This window comes from Trachymyrmex cornetzi, unplaced genomic scaffold, assembly GCF_001594075.2.
Source record: "Trachymyrmex cornetzi isolate Tcor2-1 unplaced genomic scaffold, Tcor1.1 scaffold313, whole genome shotgun sequence".
NCBI classification, from domain to species: domain Eukaryota; kingdom Metazoa; phylum Arthropoda; class Insecta; order Hymenoptera; family Formicidae; genus Trachymyrmex; species Trachymyrmex cornetzi.
In genome coordinates, this window is record NW_017297828.1 from 261,315 (window position 1) to 282,181 (window position 20,867).

Sequence of the window (20,867 nt, forward strand, 5' to 3'; positions counted from 1 at the left end):
TATATATATATATATATATATATTATTTTCGCTCACAGATAAGATTTAAAACTCAAAGATTAAAACTAATCAGGTAAACTTATTAATTCCTTTTAATTGTATTAATTAATTATAATCAAGCATAGTAGAAGGGAGAAATAACGTTGGTGACCTTAATGGAAAAGCGATTGCTCTTCAAGGACATTCCAAGCAAGCGCACACCGAGGCTTCGCGTGTGCTTCGTTATATACGATAATGTTGGTCAACGAACCCTCCTCGCGATAACGGTGGATCAATTGAAATGCACCCCTCGCGCGCGCTATTCCAGGCTGGCCATTACTGCGATGCAAGGGGCACTCCATTTTCTTACTCGAAACATGTCTCTCGAACGTAGGATTCCTTCGAGCTCAAGTACTTGGAATATATAAACTCTTCGATACGCGTAATCCAAGATGACGTAAACAATTTTAGTAAAATTTATATTTCATCTATTATGGTTATATTGCGAAAATAATTGAGTTATTTTTCACAAACATTTTTTGTATTTTACAAAAAGAATGATGTAGTCTTTCAGTAGATAAAAAAAATTTGTTATTAAAAGGCATATATCATGCTGCAATGCAATCATACAAAACAAACACGTGGCAAGAATCATATGAAAATGTGCGGATTACGCGAGATGGGGACTCTAATCTCTTGACTATTCTGTTCTAACAAAGGTAGCGTTGAATATGGAGCCAATCAGCTACATCACTTTTCCTTGCAGGACATGACTATTTAATGTACGGAGAATTTGTTAATCAATATATATATTTTTGTCAATTCACAAATACTAAAAATTAAATTAATTTATAAATACTGAAAAAAAAAATTACAAATAGTGAAATAAAATTGTTATTTTTTGCGAACTTATCAAAACTTTAAAATGATGGAAAATCTAATCGTTTAATACTCTCTAGTAAATTATATTTTCGATAAGTCCTATCTCGAGTGAAATTGGAAGTCTGGGAGATATGACGAGAATCGAAAGTTTGTGACTTGACCAGCCGTAATACCAGATGGCAAACAACGTTACCAAGCTACAATCTACGCGACTGTTTCACGGGGTGAATTTTATCTTTACTGCAGCGTGCATACAGATAAAAATTTCACGATGTGATCGTCAGCGTCCCACTTGTGGGAAGATAGAAGTGCGATAATGTACCCAGTATCCGTTATATCGTTCGCGCTCTCATCGATGTCACGACAAATAAAATGTTATGATCGCTATATTGATTAATAAACGAGTGTTGTGCTATGCGATTATATGGATGCTGGACGTAACTTCTGAAATATTGCATATAATGGATCAAGAAAGCAAATAATTCTTAGAATCAACTGCTCGACTTAAACACACTAAAATTTCTGAATCTTGACATAACAAAAAATGAGAAAAAATTTAATTAAACATTTTAACTTAAAGACGTGTAATGGACATTCTGAGGCATGCAAAAATGTTAAAATTAACATTTTTGTGTTATTGACTATTCTGTTCTAATAACAAGAATAGCGTTGAATATAGAGCCAATCAACTACATCACTTTTCCCTGCAGGACACGACTACATTTAATGTACGGAGAATTTGTTAATCAATATATATATTTGTGTGTGTGTGTGTGTGTGTGTGTGTGTGTCAATTCACAAATACTAAAAATTAAATTAAATTACATTAAATTAAATTAAATTAAATAGAATAATATTATTTCTATAAACAAAAATATTTTTATTAACGATTTTAGAATTGAAAGAGAAGCACAAAACTTTTTCTAAATAATAAAACGAATTGTAAAAAATGTTTAATTTAGAAAAAAGTACGTGACTTCTGCACAGCTTAAATATGTAATATTATTTATTTTTAATGTATACTGTCATTTTTATAGTTCGTTAAATTAAACTATATACAATGTTACATAAAATGTGCGATAATAATAACAATTAGATTGGATCAATAAATTAATAAAAATTACCAAGATACAATTTTTCTCCAAAAATTTTCCAACATTGCGTCAATCAAATTTTATAAGAAAAATATCAATCTTATTTTTTTTAAGAATTAAAAATAAAATACATTAATAAATCGCCTTTATTCATAGTTTTGATTTGTGAGTATTAATAACAAGATGCGTATCGTGAATGCAAAGCAAAATGTATCATTCAAAGGTCAGCGACGACTTTGTTGCGTAAACCGTAAATCATATGCTGGACATTTGTTTCTGATGCTCCGATCGATTTAACTTTTTGTGAACTTCGCGAACAAGCAATTTTCGCTAAAACACGCGGAAGAAACTGCAGTGACGTCTTGAGCATACAAAAATAAGAAAGAAGTATCCCCCAGCATCAATCACAAACGATATAAAGGAATTTTCTTCAAGCTCTTTCAAAACCAATAATATTAGAGAAAATATTTGAATTATAATTTTATTTTTTTTAATTTGTTTACTTTGCCGTAATCTCATTACTTATTGTTTTCTTAAATATTTAAAAATAAAACTTTAAATAACTAAGTTTTTAAAATAAAATAGTTGTTTTAATATAATAAAAGGAACAATAATAACTTATACCATTAATAACTCATATAATTACTAGAATTATTTTCATATCCAAGGGATCCTTAAAAATATGAAGACGATACTGAGCAAGAAGAAGCATTTAGTTAATGTATTCGTCGACAAGAAAGTCGCTAAATCATAAAGACGCCTCCTCTATCGCGAATGAAACGTACGTGAGACTGAAAAAACGTCGGCGTCGTGCTCTAAATCAAACGCATGTCACTCGGCTAAGCTCGTCCTAAGAAAAATAAGGGAGAAACACGGCGACATTCCCCTAACTGTATGCTAGACATTAAAGGAGCACTATAACATCTACAATTCCACAAACCCTCCTGTTTACGGGAAGCAAGTAGAAAGCAGAGAAATCGCCAAATCAATGTTCTAACCGAAGATTAGAAGAAAGACTAACTGTCATGTATAATAACTATCATGAATTAATAATATAACGTATTTAAAAAAAGATAAAGTAAATATAAATATTTAACTTTAGATATTTTTATAAGATCATAAATAATATATCATATTCAGAACGCGCTTTTATCGATAAATATACACGCTTTTATGTCTGGAATTCTACAGTAATATGAACAAAAAGTTAAATATGCGCTAACATTGTAAAAACTCATTCTGAATGCGGGCTTTAACATCTAAATTTATAATAATCTAATATTTTACGCTTTTTATACAAATAATTAAATATGAATGATTCATAATTTATAAGATAATAAATGTGTACCTAAGATACCTTTCTACGTGTATTCTTGCCTTCACGTATATAAATTCAACTTAAATTATTGTTTGTGCTATAAACTTCTTTATCTAAAAATATATACGAGTATTTTATTTAGACGTTTATTAATATAAAAAATTTAATTATTTTTAGTACGTTTTTCATACTGTTATCGTTACATAAAATCGTTCATTATTTCATAAAATTGTTTCTTAAAAATATTGCTTAGAAAATTTTATTAATTAATTATTTAATAAATTTTTATTTAATAAATTTAATAAATTTTTTATTTCAAATCTTATTTAATTTTGTTTATATTCGATCACCAAAATTTTTTAATTTATTAAAATGTTTTCGCTACAGATAAAACTATTTCTGTTTCAAATCAAAGCTACTCAAATGCACTTGCACTTCGTAAAATCGCCGTCCTTTGAATCGTTACTGCGTACCGAGGTGGTAATAATCGAAATACGAGTGTAGTCCTGAACCTGTGAACGACGTGCAAAAGAGTCGCACCTATTCCCAGTGCGGCCATAGGGGATTCCCTCGGCATTGTCGCCCCACGTCACTCCGCACCGCTTCAGCAGCCCTCTGGGTTCTTCGGGGGCGCGTGCGCACGCGTGGAAAATTGTGTCTGATAACGGCGGGGGGCCCGACGTCGTTTTAGTATTGGCCGCAACGCCGTAACGTCGCGACGTCTGGATACCGCCTCTTTTCCCTACAATATTTACGTCTCCAACGAAAACCGTCAAAACGCGATATCGAAAAATGAGAAACCGATTTGACGCAGTAAAAAATCATCTCAATCTTCCGAGATCGGTGCCGCTTCGTATTGCTCCGATTGTCACACGGCCACGGCCGGAAGTATAGCGGGCTTCGCGAGAAGGTATGATTGCTTAATGATCGACATTGTTTTTATTAATGGCATCGTTAACACTTTTCCTTTGACTTTGACACAAAAAACATTGTGATAGCGTCCATTTTTACAAACGCGCAAAACCAAATATATTTACAGGATATATCATAAAGAAATTTATTTTGAGCTCTGATAGTACCGGTCACTTAGAGTAAAGATACAAGTATTTATTTATTTATAAATAAATAAATAGAAACTTTATATTGTGCAAAGTACATTAATTTAAAATGGAACCAAAATAATCGACAGTGTTACGAGATTTGAGACATACGTGATGTATAATAAGTTTTTACGTTACAAAGCAATAACGCTTTATTTTCTCTTTAATCCACGATTTATACATCTACAATAGCGCTTGAAATCGTATACGGATTTATGTAGTCTCTTTTATTTCCAAAACGACCGCCATTATTATCTCCAAAAATATTGACATTGCTTGGCGGGGCAGCTTTGCGTCAAAGCGCAGAAAAAGTTTCACTCGATCTTTGCAAAAATCAATCCCAGCAATTCTTTTTCGCGAATTTCTGTATTATATTTCGCAACGAAACAATTATTTAATACGAGTCATACTTCGTTCGTCAACTATAATTTAATATTCTTTTACTTGACAGGAAGACGGATGTAACAAACGCGGTGCATTTTGGCGAGAGAATAACTTCGCCGAATCAGTGCAACTCAAGTCGTAGTGACTACGATGTCAAAGTGATCTTTTGCAATTGATCGAACGACAGACGTGTGTCATCCATCATGCAGAGACCTGGATTGCAGTTCGTGACTTTGCTGTTGTCCTCCTTGATGGTGATAAGGATATCAGTGGTCTCAGGTACGTCCAAAAGAATTTTGTAAACTTTAAGATAGATTTCATCTGTGCGTCTTATAACGCAAACATATCATTTTTCATTTTGACAAATTGAAGTAATTTTGCATTCGCCGTGATAAGTTCAAATCACAATGCAAGAAAGCTTTAAGATTATTTTATATCCATGCGAAAGTCTTTTAATTTTAACCACGTGGCCTTTAATAATTATTTATCGATTTTAGAGAACCTTTTGTTTGAAAAACAATTTATAATTGATCAAATAACAAAAGATAACAAATACTAATAGCTTGTGTTGGCTCATATTGGCATTATACATATCATCAAAGATAACAAAGTTTTCGAAAAATCATTTTCGTGTGCAATTTATGAAAGCATCAAAAATAGTATAAAATACATTCGTAATTTATGGTTTAATATCATAACCAATAAATCTAATGTAATGAAAATGTTGACCAGACTGTTGACCGCCTTGTATTCATTGATATCTTTTCTAGCTAGATACTGTAACGTAGCGTAATAATATAATTTTTTAAACAACAATAACAAACGATAGAATACAAACGATCTTTTATACGATGTTGGAACCGAATCTTTAAGTCGCACCAGATCCATGATTAATTAATTAACTCGCGTCGCCATTGTATGCTAAATTGTCAATATCTTATTTGCAATCCTATGCCGAAATGCTGTCACGCAATATTTGTTGGATGAAACGGCTGACGCATCAAAAATAATAAGCAGACGCGCCGTTATCGAATCTCGTTAGATATAATACAGCCAATATTAACGGATATACCAAAGCTAATAAATGTTAACGGATATACCACAACTTTCCGCGTTATGAATTCTTTTATAATAACATCCGACATTCCATCGACCAATGTTTCACAATAAACGCGAGAAAACATGAGAAAATTAATTTAGGTATAAATAACAATTTTAATTTCACAGATAAACAATCTCTGAATAATAATCGCGGTTTCAGAATAATATCATCAATAATGAGAATTTTGAGGGGTTAATGGCAATTATGTTGTATAAAGAGAAGCTTTAGATGACAACTAAGTTGACCTAAGATCATTCTATATTAGATCAATCCCTAATTGGAGGGCGGGAATTAAGGGTGTAGGATTAACCTTTGCACTAGGAGTATAATTTTCCGTGTGGCAGATGCGCCACGTTTTCCTAATGCATCAATGCTGCCGCACTCATCCAATTATTCCCGGCTTATGCCGTTGGTAAACGTCAGTGGAAGCGAAAGGTTTTTTCCGCAACCCCATTGTGACTTCATAACAATCCGATAACATTGTAATTATAATGTTACCGTTGCAAATTGTAATTATAATAATATAAAATTGCGATACCGCGTAATGTGATAGTTATAATATTGCGATACCACGTGATGCGATAGTTATAATATTGTAATTACAAAGCATAAACTATACAAGGAGATAATATTACACTGACATTTTCAGCGATGCGCAAACCCAAGCTCGCATTTAGTTGTAAGCTTAACAAGTCGCCGTTAAATTGCACCTCTTCACAACACCGGGAACAGATCTCTCCAAGCGGCTTTGCTCTAATTCAATTCTTACGCCGTACGCTTTACGGGATATATAACATTGTATGTAATTCCTAGGAAGCGCAGCATGTCACGAGACAATGCGAGTTTCGTTAACGCGCAGGAGGCGGTAGGCGCTCATAAACGCCAAAGTTACAGACATGCCCCGTCCGTCGGTCTTTGCTCGACTTCTCACGCACGCCTGCGGGACTATCGATTTCGCGTACAGAGCCGCACGAGCGCGAAAAAGGGTCTCGGGCAAGGGTGCATTGATAGGGGCTGACGATAACGCGTTCGCAGAACGCAGCTCCAGGTGCAGGGTCGTTTCGCCCTTCAAGTGCTATAAGTCACATGAGGCACGATATCTGAAACTACGAAACTGTTCGAGTCTTAGAAAACAAGAACTAGCTAAAAAATAAGAAATTTTCTTTTTTACAAAAAAACTACAAAATTTAATTTAATGAATTAAATTAAATATTAATTGTGTATTAGTTCAGAGTTTTTATGCATTTTTGTATAGTATTGATATAAAAGACTTCAAAGTATATTACGATAAAATAATTCTTCTATGTGATTATAAATTATTTACACATATAAATTGCTAATTATTTCATTAATCTTTAGAGAATAAAGGTTTATTTTTTAAATCTTACAACTTTTTTAAAATAAAATTTGTTATAATTCATTATTTTACTGTATTCCTTGCTTCAGAATATAAAATTATTCCAGCATCATTAACTGGCTTTCCCGTCCTGTAGATTAATACTAGCATTATGCCATTAATGGGATATGTCTAAATATTTCTTTTTCGTAATGACATCAAAGGCAGCATTATAAAAATCTCTTTCTGTCATTTCTTTCGTTTAATGTTTGATATAAAAGAGAGTACCACTTTACAAAGCTTGTTGAAGTGCCGGCGGCGATTTTAGATTGAGCTTCAGGACACCAGGGCAAAAGTCACGAACAGCGTACCTTTTTGAATGATTTCGTAACAATACTACGCAAAAGTTGACATTAGCGTTTCATCATGCAACGATCGTGCGGTGTCGCGTGCCAACCACGTATTCTCACGTGCATAACTCCGATGAACTGCGAGAATCGATACAGACCTTTCGCATACGACCGTATTTTTTGCCAACAATTCAGACCGATACTTCATGCGTGACAAGATCGAGCAGTGTGGCAGTTCTCGGTACGACCTATCACAATTATAATCTTTAAAGAACAATAATTTTTCGAACGTAGCCTTGGCTTAATTCCAAAAATAAATCAAATAAATCAAATAAACGACGCATCTTCATATTTCCTTGTAACACATATCTTGGATCTCTAGAAAAACATCAAGTATTTAAAAAAATTTTTTTTTAAATGGGATTTGTATTTAAATACGAGATTTTTAAAAATAAGGATTAAATAGTTTTACTAACTTTTTTAATTTTCTATTATTTTTGAAAATTATATCTTCATTAAAATAATAAAATTTGCAATAAATATGGAAAGGGCTCTAATATACATGTCTCAAAAATCACGAACCTTTACAATCGCAAATACTGTCCGGGCAACTGACGTCATAGTTTAAAGTTCAAAGTAATTAAACATTTTCCCATTGTTCATTAACTGCATTGTACGTAAACAATAAAAGTACGGCAATAAAAAAGCTCGATTGCACGCAACGCAAGTTGAAAAAAAATTCTTTTTTTTAAATCAAATTCAATTTTTGAGATATTAAACCTGCGTAGATGCAAACACTATTTGATTAAACATTTTCCCATTGTTCATTAACTGCATTGTACGTAAACAATAAAAGTACGGCAATAAAAACTCGATTGCACGCAACGCAAGTTGAAAGAAAATCTTTTTTTTTTTTAATCAAATTCAATTTTCGAGATATCAAACCTACGTAGATGCAGATACTATCGCACTATATCAAGGGTATCTAATAATATTTGGTATCGACGGTTTCCCGCAGATGCGGCTTTTTGCTTCTTTTCTTGTCCTGGCCCCTGACGTTATACGCATTAACGTAGAGGGAGGAGGATACGACGAGGGTAAACGCGACGGGGTTGGTCCCACCCCACACAGCCCACGACGCTGTGCAGAACTCTGGCATGGCAAGGCTGCGCCGGTTTATTGCTCGCGTCACGCTATCGCGTTCACCGTCCGGTCGGGCAGCGAAATTCGGCATCGATTTCGCCGAAGAAAGTCGCGTCGTGAGCTTCATTGACATTGAATGTGCCATTCAATGGCAAGCCGCAACCTTGGCTGCGTTTCCGCGGTCGCCATCGAGGTCATCATCGCGAAACTATAGTCGCTCCTTTTAACCGACGATCGCCATTATTTTTGTCCAAGATATATAACAGATGTCCAAAAGTAATGAAAGTTACGAGACGACGAGTCAGAATTCTCGACGAGACACCACGTCATTTTAGGAAATTAATTATAAGATTAGCAAGGCTCATGCGAACGTGTAATTTAGCAACGCGAACACACGCGATCGAAATGCGCTGGACGACAGGAAGCTAAATGTGCGAAGGCTAATGATGTTCTGCAAGATACATAGGTGAAGAGGTGTGCAATTTTTAACGCCAAGCAGTGAGGCGAAGTAACGGAACGCTGAAGTAACGAGTGAACTGCTACGAGAAAACTGTAAAATATGTAGCACTCGACGTAGTGAGAAATATAAAACCTTAGCACGATACGATACGGGGGCCACGAAATATGGACAAGCGGATAAGTATACAGTTTCCGACGCAAAAAGATAGGCACAGCAAAGTTTGGTTGAGATAAGTTATCGCGAAGGGATAACGTGTCGTGTTCGTGAAAGGAGATATTAGCATTTCGCACGTCTTTTGGTAAAAAATAGAAGACCAGCGTAATTTCATGCGACATTCTTCAACGTCCCTGGGTTTCTCCGAATTTTCAAGTAACGTGACACACGCGATATTCGCACCGAAACTAGAACGCTAGATCGTTGTAGCCACACGGTCCCGTCACACAATAGCGTTCACTGTTGACGGGATCCTGAAAGGGACCCTTCATGATACTATCGATAAAGCCCCGCGTGAAAGTTCGATAAGTACAAATCGTCGCGCACGACGTGAAACCTTTCGAAGCGCGCGCGTCATTCACGCCCAACGTTTATCACCTCGCCGCAATAATGCTCTTTTATTTGTGGGACGAACTATAGTATCCGCAATGTCGTATCGCTACTAAGTTGATCTAGGATCGATAATCGAAACCATGTAGTGTCGACGATAAAGCGTCGCGTATGAATGTTAATCCGACGCAAACGACGCCTACGCGTCGGTATTTATGCGAGTAATTAATGAACGCTATCACATGTGGCGGTGGGCGATTGTAGAATAAAAACGACACGTCGAGTCCAAGGCAATGCAAGCGTGAATCGTTAAATGTCATTTTGGAAAATATATCCGCCATTTTTTTTGAGAAAATAATATCAGCGGGAATGTTAATTAAAATTAAATTGCGCGTTATAAATTGTAATAATCCATAGGAAGAGATATCATTTGTCTCTGTATATTAAATAAATATTTATTATTATTTAAATAATTTTAATATGATTTACAGTAACATGTTTGAGGTAATTAAAGTACTTAATGATAGTTTCCCGCATGAATAATAATTCAACGACCGAATGTGCCGAATGTAGCGATAAACCATTTTCTAAAATAGGTAATTGAATGACTCGAGAGTAATGAAAAAAATTTGATTGTTTATTATTATATATATATATATATATTGCGAGACCGATGCTTTACGTTTGCGCGTCAAGTCATCCTATACCATGAATAGTAAATGAGACCGGCGAGACTTCCTATTAATGACGCGGCAGAACACGCAGCGGTGCAAAACGTCTGGCACGAGTCTTCTCGCCACAAAGTTACGGACTCCGTTCGCGGTAATACATTTCACGGTGGCATTACAGTAACCAGATATCAGGTTCAAAAGGAAAACTGTTTTTACTCTCTCGAATTAACTTTCTAAAGCGTGGGATCTCCGAGAATTTGTTAAGATTATTTCACCATTTAACTAGACTCGTAGCTGTAAGATAATGAGCTGCTTTTACGTAAAACTCGTAAAAAAACAAATTAACAATGAAAAAGATTTCTAGTTGAAAATGGACGAATTTTCTCGTTAAATTTATTCCAGTTGAAATAACCGGAATTCTGATTGATACAATATTTCTGGTAAAATCATCTTATTTTTACCAGAATAATTATATCAATTAGAATTATTCTTGTAGATTTAACCAGGAAATTCTGATTCGTCCATTTTCCATCAAAATTACTATATTTAATCCAATCAGACCATTTTTCTCAGTGAATGAAATGTATAAAAATAAAAAATCTATTTCTTACGTAGTTTTTTACAGAAGCTATTTTATACGTAATATTATTGATATCTACATCGAAATTTCGAATTGCAAATTCCCTCACAATTTTGATAACAATCGGAAATTAATGCACGTCACAACTATGGAAACAGTTGAAATAGGAAAATCAAATATCGCGTGCTGCATCGAAATCGTTAATCAAGACGAGTCCTAAAAGCAGCCCTCACCCTCGTTGCAACCTAATCAAAGGGCGCGTGTGCATTATGCGCACGTAAGAATCGATTTCCAGCACCCGCCATTAGTCGGTGTAAGAAGGTATTGCTACGATCAAGTTTGCTTAATGGAAACTACAGGTAAAAAGATACTTTGAAACTCGAATTTGAAGATATTTCTAGATTTAATCTTAAAACATTTATACGAAAAATAATAAAACTTACAGAAAAATAAGACATAATTTTTAAAATTATTACAATTCAACGTTCTTTCTCTCTTTTAATACGATTTCTGCAGATCTAAATTATATCTCGAGACCATAATTCAACCAATCCTAAATTACAACTTTCAATTATAATTTGATCGATTTCCATGAAGCGAGTTTGATTTGTAGGATGTTTCCTATATTGATCGCTTGCATTTTTAAAGATGAATGAAATAAGTAAATAACAATTCTGCAAGTATGAAATTTCCTAGAAACTACACGTTATTTTAGTGTCTCAACTGTTCTCGAGTGCTTTCTATGAATCATTGTCTGACAACTGTTCCCTCCCAGTGAAGAGCTAATGGCCAGAAACAGCCAGAAAGGATTCAGGTCCTATACAAGAAGGTGCATCAAAGTATCAAGTATATACGGAGTGTTCTAAATCGCACCTTTTCTCTCCGCAAAACTCAGTGTATTTTAACATGCTCCATTATCGCAGATAAATTGCCACAAAGTACACATCAAGTACATGTGTTGTTAACGGACACGATCATTCCGCAGTCACTTTCACGAATTGTGTTTTGCAAACCACGCAAACAACTAACGCGCATTAAATAATGCGAAAATGCTACGTGGTAATTTAATCATGCGTTAAGTAAAAATAAGAATTTCGATGTGTGTGCGACATTTAATCAAATTAGTAACTTTATTACGAAACAAATGTTGAGAAAACGTCTGGCAAATTACACTTTCGAGCAAAAGTAGGCTAGGATTATTCACGTCACGAACGTATTTCCAGAAATATCTTTTATAATATTATATCTTCTCTTTTACTGTTTCAAAATTACTCAGAGATATCACCGCATTTTTTTTTAGAAAAAAGATTGGTGAAGATTTAATTGGACAGATAACGAAGTCGGACAAGTTTACCATTTTATCAAAAATTAAAAAATTTAACGATATCATCACATTATGAAAACGTAGGTTAAAAAAACAACAGGAACACAATAACAAGATCTTAAATAAAAAATTTAAAGCAGATAATACTATTTTAAACGCAAATTAAATAAAAATCATTAAAAATATTTTTTTTTAATTTTGTAAAATTTATAAATCATTTGTTTACAAATCACATATTATACATTCCTGTTATATGTTTAAACTATATTTTCAAATTCAATAGATAATTTAACAATACGAGCTAAAAAATAACTCGAGTTAAAATATTAGAGAAAGAATTGATAATTTAAAAAATGTAGGTAAACCAAATAATTGTTTCACGACTATTATTATCGCTGCACACACAATACGGATATATATATCGATCAGTATATCCTGCTTGCGTTATGCAAGCACACATATACACACGCACGTGTTTCATACAGGAACAGAAAATAAAGCTAAAACCATTAAGTTTCGTAACATGCAAATGCCTGACCTTAACTTCAACAATCCTATGCTTTTCCGCGTATTTCTAATCTTTCCTCATCAAATTCGCATCAAACTCTGCAGGATTATTATCATATTTTTAACAGTACCTCGAATCGAACAACGACAACTACTTTAATCGTATGTACATACAACCGCAGACACAAGACATCGAGTACTTGTAAAATTGATCGCGGTATAAAACAGCTAAAAACACGAGGAGTTCCGAAGAAGATTCCATCGCGCACCTTGGCCTTACCGTGACATTTCACGAAACATAAAATTGTGCCACCCGCGACCACGTATATCCATTAATCGCGAAGGCTTATCTCTCGTGTATGACATACTGTGCTTATAAAATTGAAACATCCTTCGCGTTGCAGCGACTAGAATATCGATTTCTATCTCTTTCACTAACACCTCGTTTCTCAAAGCATGCCATACCGTACATCCGAAGAATATTAATGTACCCCGTAGTGCCGCAGTGACACAAAGACAACACGTTCATTAATTTAATAAAGCTTCGCGAAACGAGCGAAGACAGGAGACAGATTCAACACAATAGCGCTAGTAACGAGCTTTACGTTCAATCGTTATATATGTCTCGTACAATTTGGCGGTTACGCGGTAATCTTGTATATCTTAATTACACAATAAACTTCTGACTTTAGTGCTCTGCTATTCAACAGGATGGAGTAATTGCGCATGCTACAACTGTGAATCGGAAATAACAAAATTAATAATTATAATAAAAATAGCAAACATGCATGTGTATAATATAATAACTAGAAAGGATATTAATTTAAAATTATCAATGTAATTATCGCACTACTTCATTTATCCACTTAACTCTAACGTGTAAGGCATGTATATTATTCGTGCAGGACAATCAGATAAATGTAGAATAATAGGAAACATCAGTAAGTCGATATCTCATAAATTTTATCTGCGATAACGAAGTTACACGCTGTGACTTTCATATGAACTTCTTTGATCTCTAAAGTGCATCAAGGGATTGAACTCAATATTCTCGACGACAGTAATTATCGTATAGCCAACTTGTTCTTTTGTGTCGAACATCGCGGCATGACATGAACGCATCGTGAACGTTCAACACGCGTTACAGACACGCTACAACTTTACGATATCGTTCTCATTCGAGTAATCGTGAAAAAACGATACGATCGCCTCGGTGAAAATTAAAAGCATTTTATGGGATCGTTAACACACGCAGCTGCTATCAGAAGCCGCGCACCGAATAGAACATTTTCCGGAAAATAACGGCGGCTTTGTGAAAACACGTCCGGTACCATAACGGCGATTACGTGACTCCAAGTGAGCATTGTTTGCGTCGCACCGCTCATAATGAATGCGGTATTATTAACGCGATGTAATGGCACCGCGTGATAATGTAATCGAGACTCGCCTCCTCGACACGAATACCCGTTACAACGCACTGTTGTAATTTAATCTGACTATCGTTGTCCCGCGCGAAAAGTCAAAGGTGCGTATGTAGGTAAAAATTCATCCTGTCGGTCCCACAAGAGGGGTGGCTGTCGCCACACCCTGTAACCCACATACCGAATACGCACGTGTGACACATGCGGTATGCGTTAACCACGTTGGCGACAACCAACCGCTGACATTTGTCAGCTAATTAACTGCGTACAATACGCAAGATAATTTCGCATGTGCCAAGTCAAATGTTAAATTTATAATATTATTATTAACGCCACTGTATCATCCTTATCATATTTATTTACAATTTGGCAAATAGAAAATATGATAATTTCAATTACTTTCTATTAATCCTTCATACATATTATGTCATACTACACACGGAAAAAATTTTATATTTAAAATTACTATAATGTGGTAGTAGCTGCGGTACTCATGTAAATTATAAGTTTAAATGCTATAGTTATTTTTTTAAAAACAATAATATAATTATACCAATAATATAATAATGTAATTTTTACACTTTTTCATAGTAAAAATTTTTTATTATAAAATCAAATATACCTAGCAAATTTTGTTTGCGTACCATATATAGTAAAAATTAACTGTTTTCATATTAGAATATGGCTTAATAAAATAATTACTTTATTTATGTGATAAAAATTAGCATTACCATAGTAAAAGTTAAGTCGCAATCATGTTGTGAGAGTCCATCGAAAATGCAAGACATAGTAAAGTGTAATTTAAAAAATTGTATTAAAACTTAATATAAAATTTTCTCCGTACAGCATTAAAAAATTTTTATTATTTATTTATATATAACATTTGCAATATGACACATTTTCTACGTACAATTTATATAAGACGCGTTTCTGCTTCCTATATATCATGATACGATAATATATATTTATCTTTCTCTCGAGAAGATAAAAGTTCGGGTGTGGGTACGATAAATGTATCAAGAAGCAAGTAAATATTTTCCCGTAAAATATTTTCTCGTTACGGGAAATAATCGAGTCACGTACAGCTTCGAGTATTTAAATTTTTCGACCCGGAATTTCGAATTAAACGAATGAACGTTGCTAATGGTTGCAGATATCGCAAGATATATGTATAATGTATACTGTCTAGACATCATCGGTAGAAAATGCAGTAACCTTTATTGTCTCGTAACATCTAACCTTTAGCTGGACATTTCCACTTTAAATGGAACGTCGAGGAATAGTAAAACAAGCTGACAAGTTAAGACACGACGAGAATGTACCACCGCGAGACGAGCGATCGAGTTTTTGCAGACAATCAATAGTCTATGTAAGCGGCATTTATATCAATAATTAATGGACGAAAATAGTGGACAGATAATACGAAATGGTTCTTCCATTGCTATGTATCTGCGAATATTATTATATTATAACGAATATTAAATAATCGAAAGATAATAAAATACAATTAATTAAACATTGATGTAGGTAATGTTTCACTTATGTAGACTAATGTAATAGATTATGACGAATGCAACCCGTTTTAACTGTTCAAATATGCAGGATGATCGACGACAATGAATAATAATTTAAATTCATCCCAATCTAAAAGTCTGATATGAATCGGGCCTGTAACAACGGAATGGAAAGTACGATATGCAAGGAAGTGTGAAAATGTATTCGCGCAGCTGTATTTTTCACGCGCTGGCATTTATGTAAATACCGAGCGGACTAAAGAGGCAAACAGAATTCTCTCAATGTTCCACCTGAGGCTTCTATATGGGGTAGTCAAAACGCAGATCGTACTTAAATACAGATTTTATTAATTTATAGTTACTTTAAATCTTTTACTTATATGAGTATTGGAGTTCGAACTAAGGATATTAAAGAGCTCAGAAATGATATACTTCTTTTATCATAATATTTAACCAACTTTTGTAAAACATGGATTACATTTTGTTTCGATCACCCTGTATCTTGTTGCTCTATCTTCAAGAATTTCCACGCTAAATCCGCTTAAGCCTCAAATGTTCACGGCTGTGTCGCGTGCTTCATAATAGACTATTAACTTCTTCGTAAGGCTTCCTCAGCGTTTCACTGTTGTTGCCTGTATCACTCTTATTGCGCGGTTTTCCCAGCGGAAATCATCCATTTTCGCGCTACTATAGAACAAGGTGCAAGTCGTGTGTCTCGGCTGACACACGCACGGTGATTAAAAAAGACGCGGTAACACTTCGGTGACCTGATACACGCCGCGAACAAAGTTTCGCGCAATCTGGGTTACCGCCAAGTATATGAACAAAATACAGCAAGAACAATAATGATAAAATAGTCATAACGCTGTCAATTTGAAATTGATCAAAATTAATTAATTGTGGACCCTCCATTCAAGATCAATTTAATATGAAAATTGGGCTCTTTATTAATTTAATTACCGTTACATTATTAATTCGATAACAGTTAACTAATATTATAATAATTGTATTATCACAATATTGATAAATTTGTCAAGAAATTCATTTAATTTCAAATAAATTTAAGATCAACACAGAGAAAATTCGAGCTATTTTTTAAAATGTATTTCTCTACTGGCGGGAATAATTTTCACAATCATAACAGAAGGAATATAATAATCACAATATAACTGTTAAATCTCTTTCTTTACAAAAGAAGAATTCTCAGCATGCTGAAAAAGTTCTCAATAGCGACCGTTTTGGACATCTCTGAGGCGTTAAATCTCGTTCCTTTTAATGGAAGGATTTAGCGTGCTGGAAGAATCCGCGATAAGCCGCATGTATAGTCAGTGCTGCGGCTATATATATACATGTATATATATAACGCAAACAATTCGCATTTCTCTAATATTTACGCAAGTAATATCGGAGACGAGAGCAGCACCGTACGTCCGATCGAAGATCGACTCGCACCACTAGCGACGAAGAGATATAAATCCCGTAGCGCGAATACGAGAGGAACCGCCGAGAATTAATCTCATTTGTAAACACGGATGCTCGTCCTCGCGGGAACGAGCAGACATGAATCATGAAACGAGCAAAAATGTTCGCACCTTCGAATGCCAGAGGATGCAGAAACTATTGCACTCTCGTCGCATTTCGGTGAAATAAAAGGAATAGGAAATCAGATATAAATATGAAGCCTGCCGTGATTTTTTTAAACACGGCCACGCGTGGAATATTTAATGTTGAAATGTTGAAACTTACGTAAACTCAGCTCAGCATATGGTATAATAATGGTAAAGTCTGGAATTATTTATTTTAATGTAAAACCGTCTATATCTTTTTTTTCTTTGGTTTTTAAAATTTTCCGTTGCAACTTTAGCTTGCGTTCAAGAATTTTAATTGAAAAATGTGCTCTGGTAAAATATTACATGTTTTACGTTATATTATTAAATTGCGATAACGGGGCACAATGGAAAAATATCGCAGATTTTGATCTCTGATATGTAATGGTTGACCGTTCCGGTATCAGCCAATCGCCCTAAATATCAATTGTCGACGCAGATACACACTATATTTCTGATTGCATCGATAAGCTGCTATTTATGATTCAGTCGTGAATAGAGTTGAAAGGGCAAAGGTTTGGGAACGTTTAACAAAAAATAATTAAAACTGTGTATACGTATTACGTATGTCATGAGAAAGAGAGAGAGACAAAGAGAAAGACTGTGACGGTTAATTAAAAATTACAAGATGTTATAACATGTTTTAAAAGATATTAATTTAGTTTACACTGTTTACAAATACAGTGAGAGCAAAAAGTATTTGTACAAAGAAATTTTTTTTATAAAAAAATACCTTATTTGTAAAATTAGCAATTGCAAAATATTAATTAGCATTTTATACAATGAATATATTCTGTTCTAACATAAACAAACGAGCTTCGCATATTTTCTTGACTTCTCTAATTTTGTTTTGTTCTTGACTTCTAATTTATCTTCCTTCTGTTATGATTGTGAAAACTAATTTTTTTCAACTATACAAATATTTTTTGAGCGTTCAAACACTTCAAACAATATAATTTTTAATTTTCGCTTATTTTTAAGATGATATATTTTCTGTAATTAATACACATCTTTTTGATATATATAATTTTGAGAACCATATAGTCTATTTTATTATTTATGATATACCATAAATAATAAAAAAATGAATATAAATTGTTAATTATCCAACAAGAAATGACTATCAATTAGACGAATCGACATCAAATTGGTATCGAAATTATCGTATCGTATCGATATCGATTCAACATCAATTTGATGAGTCATTTCTCGTTAGGTAATGTTTAACCTTTCAAAAAAGGTTTTTTTTTTATATTTTCTCTGTACGAATATTTTTTGCACTCACTGTGTATATTGTTAGAAAATTTCTGTCATCCCCCACAAAAATATATTTCGCATCGATTAGTCCTGAAATCCGGTACCGAAAAAAAGTAAAACTGTTAATGGATAGTTATCGTTCGTCTAAAGAAGATTGAGTTCTAAACTCGGTGCGTTGACATGATGCTGACGAAATTAACATGGTCGTTGTTGACCGTATCATTTTCGCAACGCATCCGCGACATTATCGTGCGAAACGTATATGCTCGAGCAAACAGAAAACTGTCGCGAGCATACGTTACCCCCGGAGTTCTGTCAACATCGCTCTGCCACATATCCATCCACCTCGATATATGTAACTACGAAGAGGACAAGCCCGCAAACTAAATTCTCCGAAACGATACGCTTGTCCACGTTAAAGGATACTTTAGGACGCAAAGTCTGCATCCCTACAGGCGGCTTTCTCCCACAGATTAATGCATCTCGGCATCGCAAATGTTCTAACTACGAGAGAAATGTCGCGGCTCTCAACCCGAAGAGAAGAAATAATAGAGAAATTTTATCTCTCAGATAATCTTAATTATAATTAACTCGTTAATTTCAAAAAGAAGAAAATTGTAATAATTCTTAAAAAAATAAGATATTCCTGTTTTGCAATTTCGCGATATTTATGTAAATAGCATAATTTTTATGTATATTCAGTTCAATTGTATTATACAAAAAAATATGATTATATTTTCTTATAATTATACATATAATATTTAAATAAGATAATTATTTCCTGCTTCAGATTCAATTGCATTTGCATGATACTTAAGATGAAGTAATATACAATAGGACTAAATATAAAATTCGCTTAATTTATCCTTCCATAGTCTCCCCTGAATTTATGATACAATTTGTCATTCCGCGGATACAGGGAGATTAGTCTTAATGCCACAACGAACTAACGACTTTTAACGAGTGTCGAGAAATTCAAACGACATCGATTGTTTCCATCTGCTATTCTGAGAATGAGCAACGTTTTGTTTCTCGACGCCTACATCGTATCTCGAGCAAGCACGTCGAGACGTTAAAGATCAGAAGGTAGAAACGTTACGTTAAAATATACGTTAAAGAATATATAAAAATATCACTGTAAAGATATATCTAAAACGCAGATTGCATTTATTGAAAAATATATTTCAGTATTCTTCTACTTTTTCTCTGTTTTTAAAATACAGAAATTCTATATTTTTAAAATAAATTTTTTCCTACAATTTTTAAATTTACATATTATTAAAATATATGGCAAAATACGAACGATTGTTTAAAATGTGCCTGAAAATACGATAAATACTGAAATTTATTTGAAGTACAAAATACACGTGCATTTAGAGAAAAGATATATTGCATAAAATAAAGGGAGACGCAGCTTTATGATTTAATAATCACAAAAACAGCACTAGTAACATCCGTAGCTATATGAACTAAACTGGGAGCTTCTACTTCTATTTGCACTTCAGATGAATAAATCTAGCACAATTATAATATACAAGATATATAAATTCAAAGGAGAGTGTAAACAGATACAAATTAACCGAATCTCAAATATTATCAATATTTCATATCTATATAGATTAGTCGGAAAATAATGATCGAATTTAATCTATCCAATTTTAAGCTATCGACTCATTTCATTATTCTATCAGCTAAATAGTAAATATCAATATCATAAATTAATTTTATTGTAGATATTGAAAAATATTTATCCTTTCTCATAATTTTTTCAAAGATTTTATGTTATTTATAATAATTTTTTCAAAGATTTTATGTTATTTATAAATGTTTATATTTTAAATGATTTATTCTATATAATTAAAATATTTTTTAAATACTTCTTACAATATTTTAATTTATTATGAATAAAATAATTTTATTTTTATCAATGTTGTTTTTCATTTTAATTTTTCCTAAAATATAATACTTTTAAATCACGTATATAAACAATATAATATCTCTTTATTATTTTATTATTACTTTTGTTCTCTCTCTCTCTCTCTCTCTCTCTCTCTCTATTTTTATTTTATACTTTCATTTCTCCTTAATAATCTTATTATACTTCTAAGTTATATAATATAACCACGTACATAAATAATACACCTCTTTATTATTTTCCTAAAAATAATAGTTAGCCATTATTTCCCGAGCAACCTACATCGATAAATAAACTCACTCACCAGTTGATGCACCGCCACTGCATTGCTCTGCTAGACCTCTCCTCTGCTCCATCCTGTATCTCGCTGCTTTGTTTTT

At 33.5% G+C, this 20,867-nt stretch overlaps 1 protein-coding gene across 1 annotated transcript in view; it reads left to right on the forward strand.

Moving 5' to 3' along the window:
- The first annotated feature begins 3,978 nt into the window (after window positions 1–3,978).
- The window catches only part of Ret (protein kinase receptor Ret oncogene), a 66,191-nt gene continuing 49,302 nt past the window's right edge, over window positions 3,979–20,867 (forward strand). Inside the window, exons 1-2 of the mRNA XM_018509723.1 lie at window positions 3,979–4,183; window positions 4,825–5,036. Coding sequence (XP_018365225.1) covers window positions 4,961–5,036 — 76 coding nt within the window. The 5' untranslated portion in view covers window positions 3,979–4,183; window positions 4,825–4,960. The remainder of the gene's footprint in view (window positions 4,184–4,824; window positions 5,037–20,867) is intronic.